At 55.6% G+C, this 20,657-nt stretch overlaps 9 protein-coding genes across 9 annotated transcripts; 4 read left to right on the top strand and 5 right to left on the bottom strand.

Moving 5' to 3' along the window:
- Positions 1 to 1,242: 1,242 nt before the first annotated feature.
- On the bottom strand, positions 1,243 to 2,869 carry LY79DRAFT_592244 (uncharacterized protein; the record flags this gene model as incomplete). Its single annotated transcript, XM_060561394.1, has 3 exons — positions 1,243 to 2,172; positions 2,230 to 2,803; positions 2,856 to 2,869. The coding sequence occupies 3 exons, from the start codon at positions 2,867 to 2,869 to the stop codon at positions 1,243 to 1,245; spliced, it is 1,518 nt and encodes a 505-aa protein (XP_060411488.1).
- An 820-nt stretch (positions 2,870 to 3,689) lies between these two features.
- LY79DRAFT_561698 (Mur ligase) lies at positions 3,690 to 5,526 on the top strand. Its single transcript, XM_060558426.1, has one exon. It carries the CDS (start codon positions 4,088 to 4,090, stop codon positions 5,402 to 5,404), a length of 1,317 nt encoding a protein of 438 aa, XP_060411487.1. The 5' UTR covers positions 3,690 to 4,087; the 3' UTR covers positions 5,405 to 5,526.
- A 1-nt stretch (position 5,527) lies between these two features.
- Positions 5,528 to 6,780, top strand: LY79DRAFT_561696 (DUF218 domain-containing protein). Its single transcript, XM_060558425.1, has 2 exons — positions 5,528 to 5,931; positions 6,107 to 6,780. The coding sequence occupies exons 1-2, from the start codon at positions 5,738 to 5,740 to the stop codon at positions 6,738 to 6,740; spliced, it is 828 nt and encodes a 275-aa protein (XP_060411486.1). The 5' UTR covers positions 5,528 to 5,737; the 3' UTR covers positions 6,741 to 6,780.
- A 26-nt stretch (positions 6,781 to 6,806) lies between these two features.
- Positions 6,807 to 8,220, bottom strand: LY79DRAFT_307456 (uncharacterized protein). Its single transcript, XM_060552314.1, has 2 exons — positions 7,460 to 8,220; positions 6,807 to 7,339 (listed from the first exon to the last, which is right to left on the bottom strand). Exons 1-2 carry the CDS (start codon positions 8,070 to 8,072, stop codon positions 6,846 to 6,848), a joined length of 1,107 nt encoding a protein of 368 aa, XP_060411485.1. The 5' UTR covers positions 8,073 to 8,220; the 3' UTR covers positions 6,807 to 6,845.
- A 552-nt stretch (positions 8,221 to 8,772) lies between these two features.
- Positions 8,773 to 10,411, bottom strand: LY79DRAFT_307444 (ICE2-domain-containing protein). The gene is made up of 2 exons (XM_060552313.1): positions 9,791 to 10,411; positions 8,773 to 9,659 (listed from the first exon to the last, which is right to left on the bottom strand). The coding sequence occupies exons 1-2, from the start codon at positions 10,310 to 10,312 to the stop codon at positions 8,871 to 8,873; spliced, it is 1,311 nt and encodes a 436-aa protein (XP_060411484.1). The 5' UTR covers positions 10,313 to 10,411; the 3' UTR covers positions 8,773 to 8,870.
- A 1,748-nt stretch (positions 10,412 to 12,159) lies between these two features.
- On the bottom strand, positions 12,160 to 12,687 carry LY79DRAFT_671849 (uncharacterized protein; the record flags this gene model as incomplete). Its single annotated transcript, XM_060563977.1, has 2 exons — positions 12,160 to 12,290; positions 12,351 to 12,687. The coding sequence occupies 2 exons, from the start codon at positions 12,685 to 12,687 to the stop codon at positions 12,160 to 12,162; spliced, it is 468 nt and encodes a 155-aa protein (XP_060411483.1).
- Positions 12,688 to 14,148: 1,461 nt separating this feature from the next.
- On the top strand, positions 14,149 to 15,391 carry LY79DRAFT_592238 (fatty acid desaturase; the record flags this gene model as incomplete). The annotated part of the gene is made up of 2 exons (XM_060561393.1): positions 14,149 to 14,343; positions 14,444 to 15,391. The coding sequence occupies 2 exons, from the start codon at positions 14,149 to 14,151 to the stop codon at positions 15,389 to 15,391; spliced, it is 1,143 nt and encodes a 380-aa protein (XP_060411482.1).
- Positions 15,392 to 16,332: 941 nt separating this feature from the next.
- Positions 16,333 to 17,522, bottom strand: LY79DRAFT_520788 (MSP domain-containing protein; the record flags this gene model as incomplete). The annotated part of the gene is made up of 7 exons (XM_060555279.1): positions 16,333 to 16,737; positions 16,794 to 16,901; positions 16,986 to 17,101; positions 17,152 to 17,210; positions 17,265 to 17,287; positions 17,350 to 17,420; positions 17,483 to 17,522. 7 exons carry the CDS (start codon positions 17,520 to 17,522, stop codon positions 16,333 to 16,335), a joined length of 822 nt encoding a protein of 273 aa, XP_060411481.1.
- A 620-nt stretch (positions 17,523 to 18,142) lies between these two features.
- LY79DRAFT_561677 (ubiquitin-related domain-containing protein) lies at positions 18,143 to 20,018 on the top strand. The gene is made up of 3 exons (XM_060558424.1): positions 18,143 to 18,769; positions 18,833 to 19,058; positions 19,200 to 20,018. The coding sequence occupies exons 1-3, from the start codon at positions 18,343 to 18,345 to the stop codon at positions 19,837 to 19,839; spliced, it is 1,293 nt and encodes a 430-aa protein (XP_060411480.1). The 5' UTR covers positions 18,143 to 18,342; the 3' UTR covers positions 19,840 to 20,018.
- Positions 20,019 to 20,657: the final 639 nt, after the last annotated feature.

Raw genomic sequence — 20,657 nt, 5'->3', positions numbered from 1 at the left:
GTCCATCAACTCGCCCCTGCTCCATCCTTCAATCATCCACTGTTGCGCGAATCGTACTTCACTATGGTAACGACGTGACAGTGTCTCGTCTAAAGAGATCAACAAAAACCCTGGCTTGCCCGTTACGGATACCTACCCCTACCTCAGCTCCTCCCCCTCCCTTCACTCTGTCCCCAGTCCATCATCCCCCCTTGTCCAAGACAGGGCCACCGAGACCCCCCTCTCATTGCGTCTATCCCTCTCTTCCGATCTTCCGGCTGTCAGTCTCGAGCACCTGAGAGTCGCCAACCCGACGACAAGCTACGAGGACAGGCGGCCGGTAGACCAGGGCCAAGAAGAAGAAGAAGAAGACGCCGCTACCTGCGCAGGAACGACATACACTACTGTAGGACCCTTCCTCATCCGTGACATGTCAGTGGCCAGCCCGGCGACCTGCAGCGGCTGCCCAAGGAAACCGCGCGGGCGTCGGCAACAAGCGGAAACAACCATCTTCATTTAACCACCCTTCCCATTGTTGTCTTCGTCGAGTACCGGTCGGTTTTGGCGTCATGGGTCCCATCACCTTCTTCATTCCATAACGAGACGGGTGGCCAAATCAATAACATGAAATGCCGCTTCCACGTGGTTGCCTGATCCGCATTCCTCCGGCTACCTATCTAGGGCATCCACCCCATGTACGTCCGTCCCAAGATGCCAAGCCAAAGTCGTGGAACAGCATCTCAGTCGTAAGCTTGTCCAGGTCTCACCGCTTCGACTGAGACATACGGCCACTGGAAGCTGATCACGTTCTTACTGACGACATGCCTTGACTTCACAACAATCAAACAATAAATAAACAAATGCTCGGTGAGAGAGAAAACGGCCAGTGGCCACTCCATTTCAGACTCCCCCCCCCCGTCGTTCCGATAATATCGGAGTCTCTGGCCCGCTCATAGGATGTCTCCTTTTGCCAGTACCCCGTAGACTTCATTCGCAAGAAACCCATATCCCTCGTAGTCGCAGACTGAAGTCGGCCCGCCCCTCGACTACGCATATTATACAAACTACTTGTGTTGCTGCATGACGCCCGCCGACCCAATGATTCAACGCCCTTTCCATAGCAGGCGTATATTCCTTTAACGCCAATTTCCTCTGTCCAAGCACAAAGCCTTTTCAAAGGCCTCTTTTTTTTTCCGTCGTCAACTTGCCGCTTCTCGTTACTAACGCCTTCGTATGTGACAGTGCTTCATCCAGAGCATCTTTTCATGACTCCTCGGGCAAAGTCCGGCTAAGCCCGGCACCAGCCCACCACTCATCGGGAATGTCTTCCCGTCGTGCGAGGTTTCGAACAATCATCTGCATTCCATGCAAAGCATTGTCGTTGGATGCGTGGTTATGGCTTGAGGGGGTATCGTCGTCGTCGTCACCGTTGGTATCACCCTGACCGCCCGTACCTCCTGCCTCTTCGCTCGAGTCCCGTACAATGTGGCCCAGCAGCTCCGGAAGCGGGGTGGGGTCGCGAGTGGCAATCCGATAATGTCGAAGAAGCTCGAGTCGTCGGCGAGTTCGCATTTCTTCGTCGTCTTGCGCATTGCGGGCAGCAGGAGCTCTGTCTGCATGCCTGTGCGATGAATCATCTCGCATGTATGACAGTCGGCTCGGATCGTTCGCGTCTAGATCAGCAACGAAGCGACGGTGTCTCGAAGGATAGTTCATCGTCCAGTGATCCGGCCAGCCCCGGCCCATGCGCAAATCTTCCTGGCCTTCGTCGTCCGAATTATCGAGGCCAGATTCACAGGGCTGCTCAAGAGGTTCTTCCGCCATCTCAGGCCCCGTAAGAGAAGTGCGCGATGATGCTGCGGCGCTCTGTGACTGCGATGTAGAGGCCGATGCGGAAGCCGACGCCGAGGCAAATGACGATCCAGCGCTCGGGGGCTGCGGGTCCGGCGTCAAAGTAGTTAGCAGCGTGTCCCACACGCCATCTTCGTCGGGGCTGAGGCTTCGGTCGCGGTCGCCGAGGCCGTCGGTCAAAGACGACTCATTTGATTGTCCAGAAGGGCGTATCCGGCGGATGCGCTGATGCAAGGTCGGGGGTAGTGTTCGTGCCTCCACACGCGGTCTTCCTCCAGAGAACCTGGCGGAAACCGAGTGCTCGGGGCTGCGGTCGAAACGGGCCGCAACTGGCGGAGCGGGCTACTTTGCACGTCAGTTCTGCAGGTCGATTTGGGCGAACAGGTAATAAGAGCCTACCATCGACATGCGATCAATCTGCGCGCGACGGAACCGTCGACCAGATGGCACGTAAGGATAGAGAGCAATACCGTCGACCTGAGGCCTTTCGGGTTCCTGCCAGCTGGGTTGCTCTTCACCAACCGCAGGAGTGGCGTTGATCCGGGAGGGCTGAGGCGAGTGCTCCAAGGCCCAGCGTTCGCCCAAGAGGGAGATCAACCGAGCCTGGCTAGCTTCAGGTCCCCTTTCCCCAACCCGACTCCTCATCTCACGCAGTGCATCACGCAGTTCGGTGCTCTCGGGAGTAGGAGCACCCCGATCCGGTTCTGCAGGCGGCATCGTCCGTGGGGGGGCGGCATGGTAAGCCTCAGGCGGCGGCAGATGGCCAGACTCAATCCACGGGTAGCGAGCGCGCGGGACGGGTTCAGGTCCGGGAGTGGGGAAGTTATCGCGGAGCAATGCGGCGCGGCGTCGGAAGGGGCGGGAATCCAGGTTGCGGCGTGCGCGGCGAATGGAGGAGCGCGCATGGCGTGCGGATTCAGACTTGTCGCCGAGCTGAGAAGGAATGTCCGACTCGACGGGGGCGACGAATAGACTGCAGAAAGGCGAATGAGAGATTAGCAGGGGGTGCGAGGGTGAGGCGTAACGAGGCCGCCGACATTAACAGCGGTTGCGACGCAGTTCGACATCTACGTAATTGAGACGGGCATCGAAGACGGCGGGCAATTCGTTTGCATAAAAAGGGACGGCGGCCTGCATTGAACGGACGGGGGCGAGACGGATAGGAATGAGGCATTGAGTGGCAGCGGTAGCGCGACTGGGCGGGCTGAGATTGAGCCAGCGGTCCGACCAGGCACAGCGCAAAGGCAGTTGCAGCGCAGCCGGTGAAAGCGCAGGGAGTGAGAAGAAACTTACGGGAGTCCCATCTTGACAGGGTTGTCTCGCGCGCGTGATGAAAGAATGAATGAACGAACAACGTCGAGTATGAAGGTTGACTGAGAATGTCGAATGGATCGCGAGATGGGCTCGATCGGTTTCGTGATGGGAACGGGGCCGCGATTCCGTGTTTCGCGATGGATTCGCGATTGCGCGAAGCCAATATAGTCTTTCGTGGGGCGGGCGGGAAAAGAGGAAAGGATGGGGTCAGTGACGGGGATGGGGCACGGGGACTGGACGTAGATTGTCTGTCAGTCAAGGACGAGAAAAAAAACCAAGCAGATACGGGGAACGGGGTTAAGAAAAGGGAACAGGAGGGAAAATGGGAAAGGCACCGGTCTTTGGGGAATAGCCGCTTTACTTCTTTTCTTTGAGTGGCTGGCCATGCCATGTTGCCCCTTGTTGCTTGTCCCGGGCACCCTCCCCTGTGGCGCTGGCTTCGAGAAGCAAGTCATACGTGTATTTGGCCAATCATGAGGGCTCTTCGGCGCATAGCAAAAAATGGAGAACTTGGGGGAGCCTTTTAACGTGTGGCTGAAGCGGCACTCTGATGCAACTGCGCTTGCGTCCGGTCGCTGTTTCCGCGACAAGCATGGCTGGGCGGACTACCGAGGGTGCACTACCGAGGGTGCTTACATACTACTAGTAGATAGGTAGGTACGTACCTTATCTGCTCTCCTCTCGCCATGGACTCAACCTACCTGCCTACCTATAGGTAGGTATCAACGGTTTAGGTTGGATGGAGGGTCTGGAATGCGTACCGTGGTAAAAACCTATTCGCCAGCAGCTTCCAGCGCCGGACGCGACATTCGGGACCTTGAAAATCCAAGACCTGATCAATACCAGCGACTCCCAGTGACTCACTCCCACTATAGGGACCACTTTCTTAGGTATCTCCCATCCGTTGCCGGGCCACGGCTCCCAAGCCGAGGGACAGTACCCTATGCCTAACACCCCATCCGGAGCCACGCGCGTTGCACCAGACACCTCCAAACCCCCGGCAAACTCCAGCATGGCGATGAAGGGCATCAGTCTGGGCCTGCACCGCATATCCAGGGCCCTCGAAGGCGTTCCGCAGAAGTGGGATGCCATCCACGTCGCCGGAACTAACGGCAAGGGCACTACCTGCACATACCTGGCGGCCCTCTGCAGGTCCTTTGGCATATCAAATGGCCTCTTCACCTCGCCCTACCTAGTCGAGCCGCGTGACGCCATCAAAATCAACGGCGTACCCGTCCAGCAAGACATCTACAGCGACGTTCGACGCAAGATTCTTGACGACGAGCAGACCCGGCTAGCACAAGATGCATCGCAGGAGGCCCTCACCATCTTCGAGGTAACCACCCTCATCGCCTTCGGCGTCTTTAGCCGCGCCGATGTGCAGATGGGCCTCGTCGAAGTTGGCCTTGGCGGGCGACTTGACTCGACGAACGCCCTCAGACGGAAAAGAGTCACCGTCATCACCAAGATCGGCCTCGACCACCAGGCATTCCTTGGCAACACACTGCCCGAAATCGCCAAGGAGAAGGCCGGCATCATGATGGCTGGTGTGCCGTGCGTTGTCGACGGCAGCAACCCGCCCGAGGTCCTCGAGGTCTTCCGGCAACATGCCGCAAGCGTCTCGGCGCCGCTGCACCTCACTACAAATCAGAGTGGTCTCCTGGAGACTCTGTACCAGTCTGAGTTGATGCCGCACCAGGCCCAGAATATGGCATGTGCCATCACGGCCTTCCAAATTGCTTACCCAGATCTGAACCTCTCCGTGGAGAAGGCTCTGCCGATCTTGAAGGACGTCACACATCTGGGCAGACTCTCCTGGTTAGAGGTTGGCGAGAAGTACCCGTCACGAAAAGGGAAGCCCATTCTCATTGACGGTGCTCACAACCCACAGTCGGCAGAGACACTCTCCACCTTCGTCGAGCGACGTGTCCGGGATGCAGACAAGCCCGTCACCTGGGTCATGTCGGTCTCCAAGCAGGACGGAAAGGACGCTGGAGGTATGCTTCGCACTCTGCTAAGACCCGGCGATAGTATCACTTGCGTGCCCTTCTCCAAGCGAGAGACTATGCCCTGGGTTGAACCCTTGCCGCTCAACACATTGAGGGAGATGGCGTCCATTGCAGGCGCGAAGGAGATATACTTGGGCGAAGGGGGTCTCGAGGCGGCCACGCAATGGGCTGTCGACATCGCCGGAGACGGGCCCATTGTCTTGACTGGCAGTCTTTATCTCGTTGGAGACGCCTACAGGATTTTATCATGAGAAATCTCCAAACCAACGATTATTCATGCAGAGCTCAGCGCTCCATCGTTCTGTGAGAGTTGTGATCTTCCAAATTGTTGCGACCATACCATATCAGTAGTTTCAAGCATGATACATGTAGGATATTGGTTGCTCTCGCTACTCGTGATGGCTCATCACCTATTTGTGACACCTTCTACCTAGGGTATGGATGGAGTACACTACCTCCTCACCGCCATAGCATCACATGCTCCACAACAGCCAGTCTAATACGCAGCAGCCACCCGGGTTTCGAGGCACACTGCTACAAAGTCATTCAAAAACCCTTGATCGTGCCGTCAATAGAACTGTGCCATGACAGCCCCCACGCACCTCATAATCGTGTGCTGCCACGGCATCTGGATCGGCGGCCCCACAAACGGCCGCGCCGAGTCGGAGTGGCTCATCGCCGGCTTCCAGACCGGCGAGACCCCAACGTTCATCGACCACATCAAGGCCGGACTGGCGGTGCTACAGGACGACCCAGCTTCTGTGCTCGTGTTTTCGGGGTAAGTCCGAGCCTCCCCGGCAGGCTTGTGCTATCAAAGCTTCTCTGCTTAAAATCGCTCATCTCATCTCATGAGCACTGGTTCACCACGTTGCCGCTCCACGTCGCTTCAGTAGTCCCCAACCATGTATGCTTTTGACAAGAAATAGTTGACACTGACAGCCTCCACCACGCAGAGGACCAACACGTAAAGAGACGCGCCTTTCGGAGGCGGAAAGCTACGCCAATCTCGCCTCCGCCAACGCCTATTTTGGCATCTTCCCCTCCTCCCCGGACACCACTTTGTTCACGTCCCGCATCCATATGGACGCCCTTGCCCTGGACTCGTACCACAACATCTTGCATTCCCTCCTCCTCTTCCGCCGCCTCTACGCCTCTTGGCCGCAAAACCTGACGATCGTCAGCCACGCCTTCAAGAAGCCGCGCATCGTCGACGGCCACTGCGCCGCCATCGGCTTCCCTCTCGAGAGGGTGCACTTCATTGGGATCGACCCGCCTTGCATGCGGGCTGCTAGTACTACTGCTGCTGCCGCTGCCGACGATGACGAAGACGACAAGAGAACCACTGGCGCAAGCGACGGAGACAAGGCGGGGGCCATCGCCGGCGTGCAGCGCGCCGTCGACGAGTGGGCGCAGGATCCGCACGGTATCGGCACCACCCTGGCCAGGAAGAGGAGGGCGAGGAACCCCTGGGACCTGGATGATAGGTTATTCGCGAGCGAAGAGGAGAGGGCGAGGAGCGGTGTTGCCACGAGGATCGTGGCTGGGCACGAGGCGTTGGTTGAAGATGCGAAGAGGCCGTGGGCTTAGTATATTTCTAGGAATAGACGGCATATAACACGAGTAAATCCCCCAAACCTCCCCAGGATGTAGCAGTCGGTCCCCTCGACCATGACGCCTGTCACCCGCGACGTCTCAAATCCTCGCCTTCCTCTCTTCACCGCCGCAGCCGCCATCCTTCTCGGCGACGGCGTCAACGAGGAACGTTAGCGAGTCCTCCACCATCATCTCGCTGAAGGCGTGCCCGACGCCCCCGTACACGTTGTTCTTGATCGTGATGCCCTCGTCGGCGTACCACGACCCCGCCGCGCCCGCGAAGAATTCGATGAACGGCTCCGACATCTTGTACGGCACCAGCTTGTCCTCGGCGCCGGAGCACACAAGGAACTTTTTGCCGCCGACGCGGAGGCGGCTGAGCACGCCGCGGAGGCGCCGCCTCTCATCCTCCGGAACGCTCTCCGCGGTCGCGGGGATGGCGCCGGTGCCGAAGAGAATGCCCTTAGGGTCGTGCCGGAGACACGACGCCACCAGGCCGGGCGGGAAGTCCCTGCTGCCGAGGAATGAGGCGCCGTCATCCTCGGCGGAGAAGGTCTTCAGGTTGGACTTCTTCGCGCGGTCCGATAGAAGTGCTTTGTCCGTCGAGCTTGTCAGCTTTCTCCTCTCTCTCTCTCTCTCTCTCTCTCTATCTCACACACACACACGCTCACACACATCACATCGTCGGTCGATCGCGGGAATGCAGCACTCACCCATATAATCGGGACATCCGATGATGATGACCCCGGCCGACACCCTGTCCTCCCTGAACATCGTCTGCCACGCACTGTGCCCGCCGAGGCTCACGCCCATCACGAGGTGCTGGTCCATCTTCCACTCCTCATCGGCGCCCCGCCGCGCGAGCTCCAGCTTCAGATAACCCTCGACGATGTCGATCAGTGCCGTCGTGTCGCCCGCCATTCCCGACACCATTGCCCACATGTCAAGTGCGTGCGTTGCGTTGCCCTCGCGCCACGAGTCGCTCGCCGTCGGGCTCACGGTCCTGGTGCCGTGGTTCTGCTGGTCAAAAGCCACAGCGATGAGTGCCCTGCTGCTACCGACGCTCCCAGCACCGTTCCCGGCCGCGGACGACGACGACAATGTCTCTTCCCACCGCGCGATGACCCGGCTCGCGAAGTCTCCCATGTCCTCCTTGGCGCGCAGGCGTGGGTGATGCAGCCACAGGCACGAGACGGTCGACGCCCGCCGCCTAACAAGCTCCTCGAGGCCATAGACGTCGCAGAGGAGGCCCGACATGGGGAGTGTTATCTTGGAGACGTCTGGGGGCGGGGTGGATGTGCCCATTGGGTTGTTTGTCGACGCCATATTGAGTACGTGCTATACTCCCCGATTTTCGTATAATAGAATAACAAGGGTTGCGCGATCCGCCTGACTCTATGATCTTAAATAGGAGTTACGCAGCTAGTGATGATGATTAATAACATCGGCTTGAGGTTCGTGGTAGTGGGTGAGTGATAGCGGAGTATAAGTGAGTTGCGGGTCCGAAGTTGCCGAGGGCCCCAGAAAAGACAGAGCTGCGTCAGATTTCGAGTGCCGTCAATGTGGGTGCGAGCGGCGTTTATAACCGAGCAACTCAGAGACCGTCCGAAGTCCGACATCGTCCTAAATGCGAAGAAGCTCAAAGCAACCTGGAGAGGCGCGCTGGATTTTGAGCCGTTTCAAATAAGCCAGTTGAAGCATCACCCTGGCGGACTGGCTATGCAGAGAAACTTCAGCACAGGGAACGCTGAGAGAAATGATTTCCAAGGTCATTGATTTAAAGGACGGGTTTCCTAGTGTGATATGGAAAATCCCAGACAGTGGCAGCAATCTCGAGCTGTCTTCGTCAAAGTCCCTTGAGTCCCTCCAGCAGAATCCGTAGCAAAAGAGTCGCCATCCGAGCATGCAGACTTCCCTCCCAAACGCCATGTTTCTGTGCCTTTCCTACCCCCCCTTCCGTGCCCGTAGCCCGTGTCATTACGACCTATGTACGTTGATCAATCGGTTTTTAGTTGGCCTGCTTGAACAGAATACACTCATTAAAATTTCACTGGGGTGTGGGGTTATCTTATCACCCACACCCTCGCGAAGCAGATCTGTGACCGCTTCTGGATGAACTCAGCCTTAATCCATCTTCCAATGATTTGTCAAACCACCGTCGTGGTCCTCGTTGCCCAGGTAGAGCTCAACCGCGTACAGGGACATTGTGGCCGCCACGTTCGTCCAGCGCCAGACATTGCCACCAGGATCACCTCCTCTCAGTGTCCAACCATCCGGTCCGTCGTTGGTCGAGAAATGTTGTAAGAGCAGGCTGGTGTACATGGCGATAAGGATGGATGGTGAAAAGTAGGTAATCACTCCGAGTAGCCAGTTAGCTGCGTCTGACTCCTCAAGGGACGGCTCATCCATAAGAGCCCTGGCTCCAGATTCGCGGACCGCGGGGATGATGCGGGTAGCGCAGTAAAAGACGAGGAGTCGGAAAGCAAGCGAGATGATGACGGACGGGGTGATGGTCTGAAAAGCGGCGTAGAGAAGACTGAGAGACGAGTGAACTGCGTGAGGAAGGGAACCGAGCATGTGAAGGAGAGTCGAGTACGATGCCATGATGATGGGTGGCAGAGGCGGGAAGTCAGGTTGAGACGACTGGTGTTGGTCCGCCTCAGTGGACTCGGAGGGTAAGTAGTCGGTGAAGATTTGGTAGACGCAAAGGACAACGTATGCGAAGAGGAGGGACGATTCGACAGGATTTCCTCGGCCACTGCCTATTCCGTATGCGCAGAGGAAGAAGGCTGAAGTCATGGTGATGCCGATCAGAATCGCATCTGAGTTGTTAATGTAAGGGAAGTGAGCGACACGCCAGAGGAAGTATACGGCACTCGCAAGCACGCTGCCGGAAATAACGAGCAGGATGATCTGTAATGTTGGTTAGCAAGTCTCTGGGACAAGTGCATGGGAAAAGACCTCGCGCAGCCCTGGTATCACCAAGTCGTTGGTGACAGCTCGGGTCTTACAAGAGTCGGGGGCAGGGAAGGGATTCGACGTACGATCCAAGTGTCACTTCGTCCTCTGTTGACCAGCCACTTTGTGATTTGTCCAGCGGCCTGAATGACAAGCAGGGTGCAGAAACCCTCGAGAAGCTGGAAGACAGGGCTCGAGTACCGCAGGGTCTTATCCCAGCCACCCAAGGTAATGGTCTCGACAACACCGCCCTCGCCAAACATCCACTCGCCCCATGACGTCGACTTGGAGGACGTGAGACCTTGCAGCGTCCGCTCGACCCAGGTGGTAGCGCCGGCGTCGACGGCAAAACGGCCGAGGGCCCAGATTAGCAGGCCCGGGATGACGACCCACTGCGAGAGACGAAGGATGACGGAGATGGCCCAGCGGACGCGCGATTCGGCAGGGGTGACGACAGCGATGGCCGAGTAGACAAAGTAGAAGACGCAAAGGGCGAGACTGTAGGCCAGGCCACTATCCCTGCCGCCGACATCGAAGGCCACGGGTATGGAAAGCACTATACTCAGCAGGAAGATGGCACTGGCGACGATTCGGAGGAACCACCACATCGGCGCGACGACCTGGCTTGCTGGAGCCGCGCCGACAGAGGGGTTTGTTTCTGGCGATGGCCGGCCACCTTGGACGGCGAGGCGGCTTGGTGGAGGTCGGTCGAGGAAAGCGACGAAGGTTTGGGCGTGGAGTTGTCGCAGTCCACGAGAGGGTCGGGCTGAGGTGGAGGTGGAGAGAGGGAGAGCAGACGAAAGCCGATGGTGAGCGAGAGGGCCGAGTGTCGAAGGTTGCTCCCAGGGCAAGGCAGATGGACTGGGTTGAGCGGCCGAGAATGGCGGCCGAGGTCGTCGATGTCGAGGCGTACACGATGCAGAGGTTGTAGAAGAAATCGCTCTCGTGTAAGAATGCCAGGAACTGGCGAGGGTGAGAAGAAAGAGCGTAGGTAAGGTCCAGGTCAGATCCAGATGCGGCGGTCGGGAGAGCGAGGCCCAGGCGATTAAATTCAACTGGGAGATTTTTGGGCGAGGTGGCAGGAAGCGGACCCATGGACTGGAGCTTAGGCTTATCGTTCGAGGCGGTTGCTCGCCTAGGTCTTATCTTCACGTGGCGCGGCTGCTAAAAGACAAAGATTCCCCAAGGGAGTGGAGGGAGGAGATGCCTATGTGAGCACTTTTGTTTGGGCTTGTGAGCGGTGAAGCTGCAGCTCTCAGGCCAACCTGATGTCAAAGCTTCATCCCCCCCGTTTCCTCTCTTTCTTTCTTTCTTTCTTTCTTTCGTCCTCGCAGACAATGAGAACAAGCGACGAATCCTCGAGGTACTACTATGCTGTATCCGTACTGCCTTGATACTTATGGAACAAATGACTGGGATCTGCGAGACATAACAAGGCCATACCCGGGCTGCATGCAACTCACATGCAGATTCAGAACAGGCAAACGGAATAAGGAAAATTGAAAAAATGCAGTTGAATTCGGTGGGCGAAGAGAACAGCTCTCAGGTCGCGTGCCCCCATCGCAGCAGTCTCCTCATGCCCGAATTCCAGCCTAGTTTACCGACACATCGGGCTCGGGGATCCGTTGATGGGATCTGGTCTTGCCAAATGGCGGCAACGCCTGGATGGAATCATTATAGCACGTTATTGCAGCGTTGCAGTCTCTCAGGCGTCCCTGCAGCTAAACTACGGCCTCCACTTCTCGCGGTGTTGGTGCAATTCTACTACGTAGACCCATCTGATATCATCCCTGCTTCTCCATCTAACGGGTTGGGCTCTCTCCAAGTTGTCTGCATGTGACAGCCAATCATGGGGCCTCTCCCTACATGGTCTCTGCTTCAACCTCACCTAACCCTCCTTGGACATGACGATTGAACAGCCACCGCAGGTCACCTGAACATGCTGAAACCCCTCTGTACGCCGCGTTCAAAAGTCGACGGCAAATGCGGGTGTATCGATAATGGCGCCAAAGGTCTCTTTTGTGTGCGCAAAATACCCTTAGCTGGGAATGTCCTGGGCCAAAGTCTCTCCAAGATTGAGTATAGGAGCCATGGAATTGTTGGGGTCGGGCACCTTCGAAGTACTGAAGATGCTCTTCTGACGCCCGCGATTTCCACCAGGCATAGCAAGAAAGGAGCCAAAGCGGTCCAAAGAGTCGCCGGAACTTGCTCCGATTTCGCAAATCTCAAAGTAGGTATTATTCTATATCCCTTAAGGGAGTGAGTATTTGGATACAAGGAGTAATCGCGAGAAATACGATGGGTAATGGCGTATGTCACTATCACTTCTAGCCACAATATACATGGGTAGTTGATTCAACGCATGCGGATGCAACGTCGTTAACCATTACAAACAGGCCAACGCCCGTCCAGATGTTCTTCTTCCCGGCAGCAGGTGACCTCGGCTGTGCGCCATCTAGCAGAGGCATGGCAGATGGATCGTCTGGTAGTTGCTGCAATTCCTGCCGGTGGGCATGTCGCTCCCCGTCTGGAGATACAGTTGCCAGTAGCTCGTGTCCTCCAACTCACATGCCAGGAAGTTGAGCTCTGCTTATGATCGTCAGCATATCTGCGGTATTGACATGACAGTATGGACGGGTCACATACGGCGCCCCCAGCTGCTGCCCTGCTTGGTCATGATGGTGTCCCCCTCAAGCCCCCACGCATCGACAGAGTCCTTGCTGAACAGGAGCGACTTGTACGACGTCGCATCGCTCTTGATGCCCAGGTAAAAACTCGAGTTGACGCTCTGGATGGTCCCAGCGATATTGAAGTACTCTGCTGACGCCTCGGGACCCAGGACAGGGATCGACGTGTCCTCGGGGTACGACTGGAGGTATAGGTGATAGATGGGACTGCTCACGCTCCTGATAAGTTCGGGCTTGGCCAACGCTGTGCCTGCCAAAGAGGCCAGGAGGGCCGGGAATAGGACGAGAACGCGCATGTTGAAATGTTGCGTTGAGGGTAAAGGCAAAGTACAGAAACCAACCACGAAGTGTCTAGGCACTGGAGCTCCTGGAGAACCGCTCGCTGATATAGCACTTCATAAACAACCTCTGACGGCGCCAAAGTCTCCTTTTTGCGGTCCATAGCCTTCCGAAAGCTTACTCGATGTATTGTGGTTGTGGTAGATCAATATGGCGGGTAAATCCACTGTCCAATCCGACGTGCCAACGTAACGACGTGCACATTAAAGTGCAATATGTCTCTAACGACCCGCCCTCACATGGCCCTCCTGAACGCAGCAAACCGGGATGAAGAAACGCAGAAGCCGGCACGAGGATGACGATATCTTCCTAAACGCGGCCTTTCACAATGGCCAATACCCTCAGACCACGCGTCGGGAAAATCCAAAAGGCGATGCATGGAGCTTAAAAAACCCCGGGACGCCATTGCCATCCCAATGAGCTCGCAAACCTCAGAGCTGCTCTAGCTCCGACGCGCAATGTTCGAAGTCTAGGGCCCGTCAGACGACGGGCTGCGATGTCACCCTTTGGCGACAAAAACGATGATTAGCACGCAGTGATACCCAAGAGAGCCTTGGCGATGTACATGTACATACATACATGCATACATATCTATGTAGTGTATGTGCATTGTATATTACCATAGGATGAGCTGTGCTCCATCTTGAGTGAGAAGCTTAATGCGAAGCATACAACGCTGGATTGGGGGAAAGAGTGGGGGATTCTAGAACTTCCCCGATTCCTTCCCCCTCATTGTCCCAAGAAATAAAAATCCAGCCCGGAAAGTTTTTGCACCAAAATCATCATCCCTGGCTGATTGACAGTCTGTTAGTTTACCTATCTTGGTGCGACCAGAAACGCAAATTGCTCGTGCCTGAACGATTGGCCACAGCGGGGCAAAGGGTCTTCTTTCACTCCTCCTCCCCCACTAATACCCGCTACGCCACAGGCTGCGAACCTCTATAGTGTGAAAAAGCAGGCATCTTTACACCGCTTTTAGTGTCGAAACCCCTTCGTCCTCCCATCCCTGGTGCCAACTCAACCCCCCCACGCCCCCCGACCCCTAAACAGCCCGCAATCAGGAGATTTGCCATTTTCGAGGCATGATTTTCCTCCCGACAACACTCGATTCGTTTGCGCGCGCCGAAGTGGAAATACACAACAATCCTATCTGCAGAAAAGGCGCTCAGGGTCAAAACTCTCATTCCTTCCGTGGGCACTCGTTTCCCGTTTGATTGTTGTCTCTGCATACAACAACGACCCAGAGCAGCTGAATGTCCTTCGTTTGACCTTCGTCCCTTCGCTCTCAGTCAGGACAGATATATTTCCTCCTTTTCTTGGAACTACAAGGGCCGTCTCATTCTTTCTCTCCCAAACGCGCACCACAGGAACACTCGCACGAACGAATACTCCCTCCCCCCAAAGAGGAACCCGCAACAATGGCTTCATCCGCCGCTGCGACCGTGACGAAGCCGTCCAAGCGCAAGTCCGCCGCCGCCGCGCCTCCCGCCGATGGCGTCGCCGCCGGTAAGCTGACGACCGATGCGCTGTCCGCCGAGAAGGACTTCTTCTGGACCTACACCGAGGAGCCGCACCGGACTCGCCGCCTAGCCATCATCAAGGCTCACCCCGAGGTACGTCTGCTCATAAACCCCTTTCGCGCAACAGCTCCCATCGAGGCCGATGGCTCGTCACAGCATCCACAGATGACTAACAAACCCACCCCTCCGACAGGTCACAAAGCTCTGCGGTCCCGAGCCCCTAACGAAGTACGTTGTCGCCGGTGTCGTTGCGGTGCAGATTTTCTGGGCCTGGTATCTTAGCGAGACGTCCTTCTTCTCTTGGAAGTTCTGGCTTGTCGCCTACGTCTTCGGCGCCACGGCCAACCAGAACCTCTTCCTCGCCATCCACGAAATCTCCCACAACCTCGCTTTCCGCTCCCCGCTCGCCAATCGCCTCTTCGCAATCTTCGCCAACCTCCCCATCGCTGTCCCGTACAGCGCCTCTTTCCGCCCCTACCACCTTACCCACCACAAGTCTCTCGGCGTTGACGGCCTCGACACCGACCTCCCCACCGCCATCGAGGTTGTCCTCTTCGACTCAATCCTTGGCAAGGCCTTCTTCTGCACCTTTCAGATCTTCTTCTACGCCATCCGTCCGACCCTTGTCTACAGCGTTGCCTTCACCTGGGTCCACTACGTAAACATTGCCGTCCAGCTCGTCTTCGATTACGCCCTGTTCACCACCCTCGGCAGCAATGCCGTTCTCTACCTCCTCCTTTCCTCCTTCCTCGCCGGCTCCCTGCACCCGCTAGCTGGCCACTTCATCGCAGAGCACTACGTCTACGAGACCGTCCCCGCCGGCGCCCGAGACGCTGCTAACAACATCCCCGTTCCTGAGACCTTCTCCTATTACGGCCCCCTCAACTTCCTCACTTACAACGTTGGCCTGCATAACGAGCATCACGACTTCCCCGCCGTCCCTTGGACCCGGCTGCCCAAGCTGCGCGAGGTTGCAAAGGAGTTCTACGAGGACCTGCCCCGTCACGAGAGCTGGACCTACGTCATCTGGCGCTTCATCCTCGACAAGAACGTCGGTATCACCTCTCGTGTCAAGAGGAAGCAGGGCGGGCGCATTGTCGGCGGTGGCACGAAGTGGACGCGCGAGGAAATCGAGGCCTGAAGTTGGCAAACGGTTTGGGGTTGATTTTAATTTGAAGGTTTGATTTTCTCTTCTTTTTTTGCAAGATCAAAAGACCAAAAGAAAGTAGGAGGTTTGAGTGTTAAAGAAAACGAGTAGCATCTGCATGAAAAGTAATGCCGTTTTTATAGGTGTTTTTTTCCTCTCTCCAGTTTTCATGAACGGATGTTCCTCACGACATAACCCTATTGATATGGAACAAGTCAACATGGGAACTTTGTAATAATACTTCGGGGACGCGATAGGCAAGGCTTCAAATGGCGTACCTTTGTCGAGAGGGGGGGTTCTCGGGATACCCAGCTACCGCAAATTACGAACAAACATAGAGTTGGAGTGCTTGTTGGACATCAAGTTGTGTAAGACTTGACACTGCTGCGCCGAGTGTCCAGAAACCTTCAATGTAATGTGTGTGAGACGATAGGGAAAAAGCCAACATCTCGTTGTGCGCGTATCTCTTCTGCACCAAAAGTAATACCATAATGGAGCTTGTATCATCAAATACGTGGATGGTAAATTGGATGTTGGCGCATCCGGAATATGAACAAATGTAAATCAGACCAAGAAACATGTAACTCAGCACGGCCCAAGGCCAAAATCAGAGGGATAGGGCAAAATTATGAGATCAGTTTCTGAAATCAACTACTTCGCGTCCAGGACGCCGGACCGTTACGACAAAGAGAATAGAATCCGTATGGTTACATGTGTGATTGCGACCCCATCCCATGTCAAACCGATGCTGTTGTTGATGGATGCTCTCCATCCGCCACAAACATCACCGTCAAAATACCCACTCACTATGCTGTTCTCTATTAGCATACAGAGTGATGGCAGCAATGCTGTACACCTCTGTGCCAAACAGCTTTCCTTCATAAATCCTCCGGTGAAAATCTCGTAGAAAAGGGAATTGTTATGGAATTCCGAAATCAAAAGAAGAAGTAGGCAAGCAAGAAGCTGAGTAGACACAGGATGGCAACCACCTGCACTGAGACTCCGTCAACTCCCTGTCTTATCGCCGCGGCAGCTTCTTGGGTGCTGGGAAGCTTCTCGCTCTCTGTCTTGACACGTTGACGCAGCCCGCTGTTGTCCTGCAGGCTGGCGATTTTGGCCTCTGCCTGGGAAAGTTTCTGCTTCAGCTCGTCGTAGGTGGCCTGAGCGGTGTTGGCGACAACGTGACTCGCAGCGCTAACTGTTGACTGAGCCTTCTCAGAAACGCCATCGGCCTTTGCATCGGAAGTCGAAGGGCGTGCAGTCGAAGCACCGGGACTACCGGAACCATCGGCCTCTGGACCGGGGGATGAATAGACATGCGAGACATCGGGAGTGTGGTCCTATAATTATTAGTATAGGTATGTGTCATTGATCGGAGAAGACAGTCAAGACATACGCCGTTCACGACAGAGTGTCGGTTCGGGGTGGAGGCTACACCGGAGGCACTGGATTGGTCCTCGGCGGTAAGCCAATTGACGCGAATCTTTCTCTCAATGACGGAAGACTTGTCGGTTTGGTCGAGCTGTTTACCGGGCTTGGTTAGCCTAGGCGCCACTATTTCGGACGTTGCCATGGGGTATGCTCTCACAATGTTGGCAATACTTGCGAACTCCTTGTCAGCGGTGATGGGGACGGACTGGACGAGAAACTTGTCGCGGCACTTGGTGTCGAGAGGCGGCTCCTGCTTCATGGCCTGAAGGAGAACTTGTCGCGGTCAGTTGCATGTGAACACCTGGCAATTGCGAGCTGCATACCGGTAACCTCTACATCTTGTCCAGGCTCGACACGACCCGAGTTGGGGCGAACACAGTACCTGAGATGCCGTCAGTCGCTTACGAGGGGCCGCAGGGAATGCAGGGGATCGTACTGCTTCGGAGCGGTGGTTTTAACCTGGTCGCATGCCTGGTGAGCGGAGAGTGACGTGACACCTGAGGAACAGGGAGGTGACGCACCTTGAAAGCGATAGGGGACTGGTTTGGGTTCTTGATTCGGAGGATCTGAGCTACTTCGACAGTGAAGGGCCCTAAAAGAGGAGGAAATGTGAGTACGAGGCAGTAAAGGTGATCGCGCAAAGGTCCAACTCACGTCGGAAGCTCAGCTCGGCGGGCTCGATATCGACAGACATGGCGGAAGTTGTGGAGAGGGGGCTTAGGAGGGCGATACGAGATCTTAGGCTAAAGGTAAAGAGACAAGACGGTCTCGGCGCATTCAACGCAGGCCTCGGCCTAAGCAGAAAGGAAAAGAGATTTTGCGAGCGGAGGGTTAGGGGAGAAAAGTGTCGAAGGACGGTTGCGCGCGGGGCGATATTAGAAAAGGCGCTGGTTTGTAGGATAGGTAAAGGCAAGGTCAGGGTTTCGGAAAGTGCTCGAATGGAAGGAAGGACGGAAAGGAAGGAAGACAGGGTTAAAGCAGGTGTTTTGCACGTAGGAGCCTACGACGTAATACGCACCACCGTAACCAACTGCAGCAAGACCCGGGCTGGACTTGATTGGAATAGGAGGATGGATGCGCACGCAGTCAACCTCTGAGCAATCTTGCCTAGGAGTCCAGGCCAGGTTTCATTAAGGTGCACACTCTAGCCACTAGCGGGCAGTCAATCGGAGCTGCGTGCTGGGGCCCTCCACTAGCAAAGTGCTCAAGGAACAGGGGGTTAATCCGGCTCGGGGGGTGCGTTTGTCCACTAGATTGGAATTTGAGGGACCACTTCCTCGTGGCCCCCGAGGTGGAAAAGTACTCTACACGAGATGACTGCCAGGGACTACACGGGCGAATGGCCGAACTAGGTAGGCACAACTGCTTCTCTCTGTAGAGCACAGAGATTTGGAAGAGCTGGACAATGGAGAGGCAGACTGCCAGAAGAATGCGAAAGGGTCAATAATAGAGCTGGAAGATCAAGTGTACTTGTATTAGTCAGAAACGAGAGGCAAGGTACCTGGTATAGCAGGATGAGAGGCCCATTGTCCGTGTTGTCGGTCCCTCCCGCGCACTCCAGCCACTGTATGGAAACAACCCCTCTATCCGTCCATAGTTCGGAGAAGGCACCTGCAGATGACGTCTCGCAAACGGAAACAGCGACTCAGACCAATGCTTCCCTCACATTCTGCGAATTTGGCTTCAATAAACCGACGTTTGTTCACAGACGCACCCGAATCCGATTAACCACATCGGAAATAAATACTGCAATACACAGTCTCCTTCAGCACGCGTACCACCTGTGCTCACGAGCTTGCCAGATCGTCGGTTTTCATCGAAACTGCCTGCACCAGCAACCACCACCACCACTGAAGATGGCCCAGTCCGATCTTGACCAGCTGCTCGACATGGGCTTCGAGAAGGCCCGAGCTGAGCTCGCAGTCAAAAAGACAGGCAACCGTTAGTTCTATGACATGTTACCAATCGCTTCTCTGAGAACAGCTTCATTGACAACCCTCACAGTGAACGGAGCTCTTGAGTGGCTTGAGGCGAACCAGGACAAGCCTCTCGCTGAGCTTACTGCCGCTGCCAGCACCGCCGCCAAAGACGACGAGGACGATGACGCAGGGGAAGTACAGGCCAACATCGATGCTCTCGAGAGTGGCGCCACCGCAAAGTCGCTTGTTTGCAACGAGTGTGGCAAGCGCTTCAGATCGCAGGATACTGCCTCTTACCATGCGACGAAGACGTAGGTTCTCCCGTTTTCCCCTTATTATTCTCGCTCTCTGTGCACCATCCCCCAAACCTGTTTCTAGCTTCGTGGCATCTCTCAGTGACTACAGATGGGTTCACCTGCTTCGTTCTAGGCTCATGCACTGACATATAATAGGGACCATACCGATTTCTCGGAGTCAACGGAGGAGATCGCTCCCTTGACGGACGACCAGAAGAAGGCCAAGCTCGCCGAGCTGCGCGAGCAACTTAAGGAGAAGAAGGCGAAACAGGCCGTTCTGGACAAGGAGGAGGCCAGGCGCAACGAGAAAATTCGCATGAAAGCGACCAAGGAAACCCAAGAAGCCAAGGAAGAGTTGCAGCGTAAGGAGCAGCTCAAAGAGGTAGCCAGGAAGCGCCAGGAGAAGCAGGACGATCTAGAGGCGAAGCGCCGCATTAAGGCTAAGATTGAGGCCGATAAGGAGGAGCGTCGCCGCAAGGCAGAGGAGACCAAGGCGGCAAGAGAAGGCAGAGCCCCTGAGTCTGGTCCCGTCGCCGCACCCTCCATACCGAAGGCCACCGCAAACCATAACGAGGCTCGCTTGAGGTTGCAGACGTCGGGTGGTAACATCATGAAGACTCTTCCCTCCGAGACTACCCTCTTCGAAGTGGCCCAGATGCTCCAGTCCGAGAATGGCTTGGAGGTTACGAGCTTCTCAACCACGTTCCCTAGGAAGACGTTTGAGGGTCACATGGATTTGAGTAAGACTTTGAAGGAGGCTGGCCTTACCCCTAGCGCCGTTCTCATTGTCAAATGAGTGTGTCGTTTGCAAATAACGAGCAGGAAGTAAAGGGCTGCATGGACTGGCGTTGGGAATGTAGAAATTAGATGAAAAGATGTGACAGTGGCAGTGCGTCATGAGAATCAAGAATCGACATGAGCTACAAATCTGGCCCACGAGATTGACATTCGTGCCTAGCAATGTCATCTCTCATGGATCCGAGTCTGGTTGCTCCTTCTATGACGAGGGACGACCATACAGACTGCCCCCTCGGGGATTGATAATATCGCGAAGAAGCAATGATTGGGCCTTGTTGGGATTCCGCATGGAACAAGCCCCATTTGATTGGCAAATGCGACTTGTCTTGACTTAGGGCAACCGCTTAAGTCGGAGCGCAGAGGTTAAGTTCTTGGGCGGTCTTGATTTGAAGCAGATATACATGATTGCGTGGGTCCAAACATCAAGACTCGAATCGAGTAACGTCGTGCTCGTTCCCGACTATTGATCCCTCAAGGTGATCTCCATTCGTAGACGCGGATGCCACCGCGATGATCTAGGAATCGTGTCAAACCTCAATGTCGGCGATGTTGCGAGAACAGGAACCAAGAGTGATCAAGAGTCACGATGGGCAAGACACCGAATGTTGAATCATAAGCCATTCCTGCTCAAGCTAAGCTGGTGTATCATGTCGACGTACGCGACTCCCTCTGTCAAGAGGCGCCGCGCATATGTCCCGGTATGTTCAAAGCATGCCAAATTCCACTTTCATTTTTTGAGGATGTCCAGTGAACTCCGCGTAGAGAGCGTCTTCACATTATCGTATGAGAGCTACTCTGTCCAGGCAGCAGGATATC

The sequence above is a fragment of the Colletotrichum navitas genome (assembly GCF_030913465.1).
Source record: "Colletotrichum navitas strain CBS 125086 chromosome Unknown LY79scaffold_55, whole genome shotgun sequence".
NCBI lineage: Eukaryota > Fungi > Ascomycota > Sordariomycetes > Glomerellales > Glomerellaceae > Colletotrichum > Colletotrichum navitas.
Note: the sequence above shows the minus strand (reverse complement) of the source record. Positions and strands in the feature narration are given on the sequence as shown.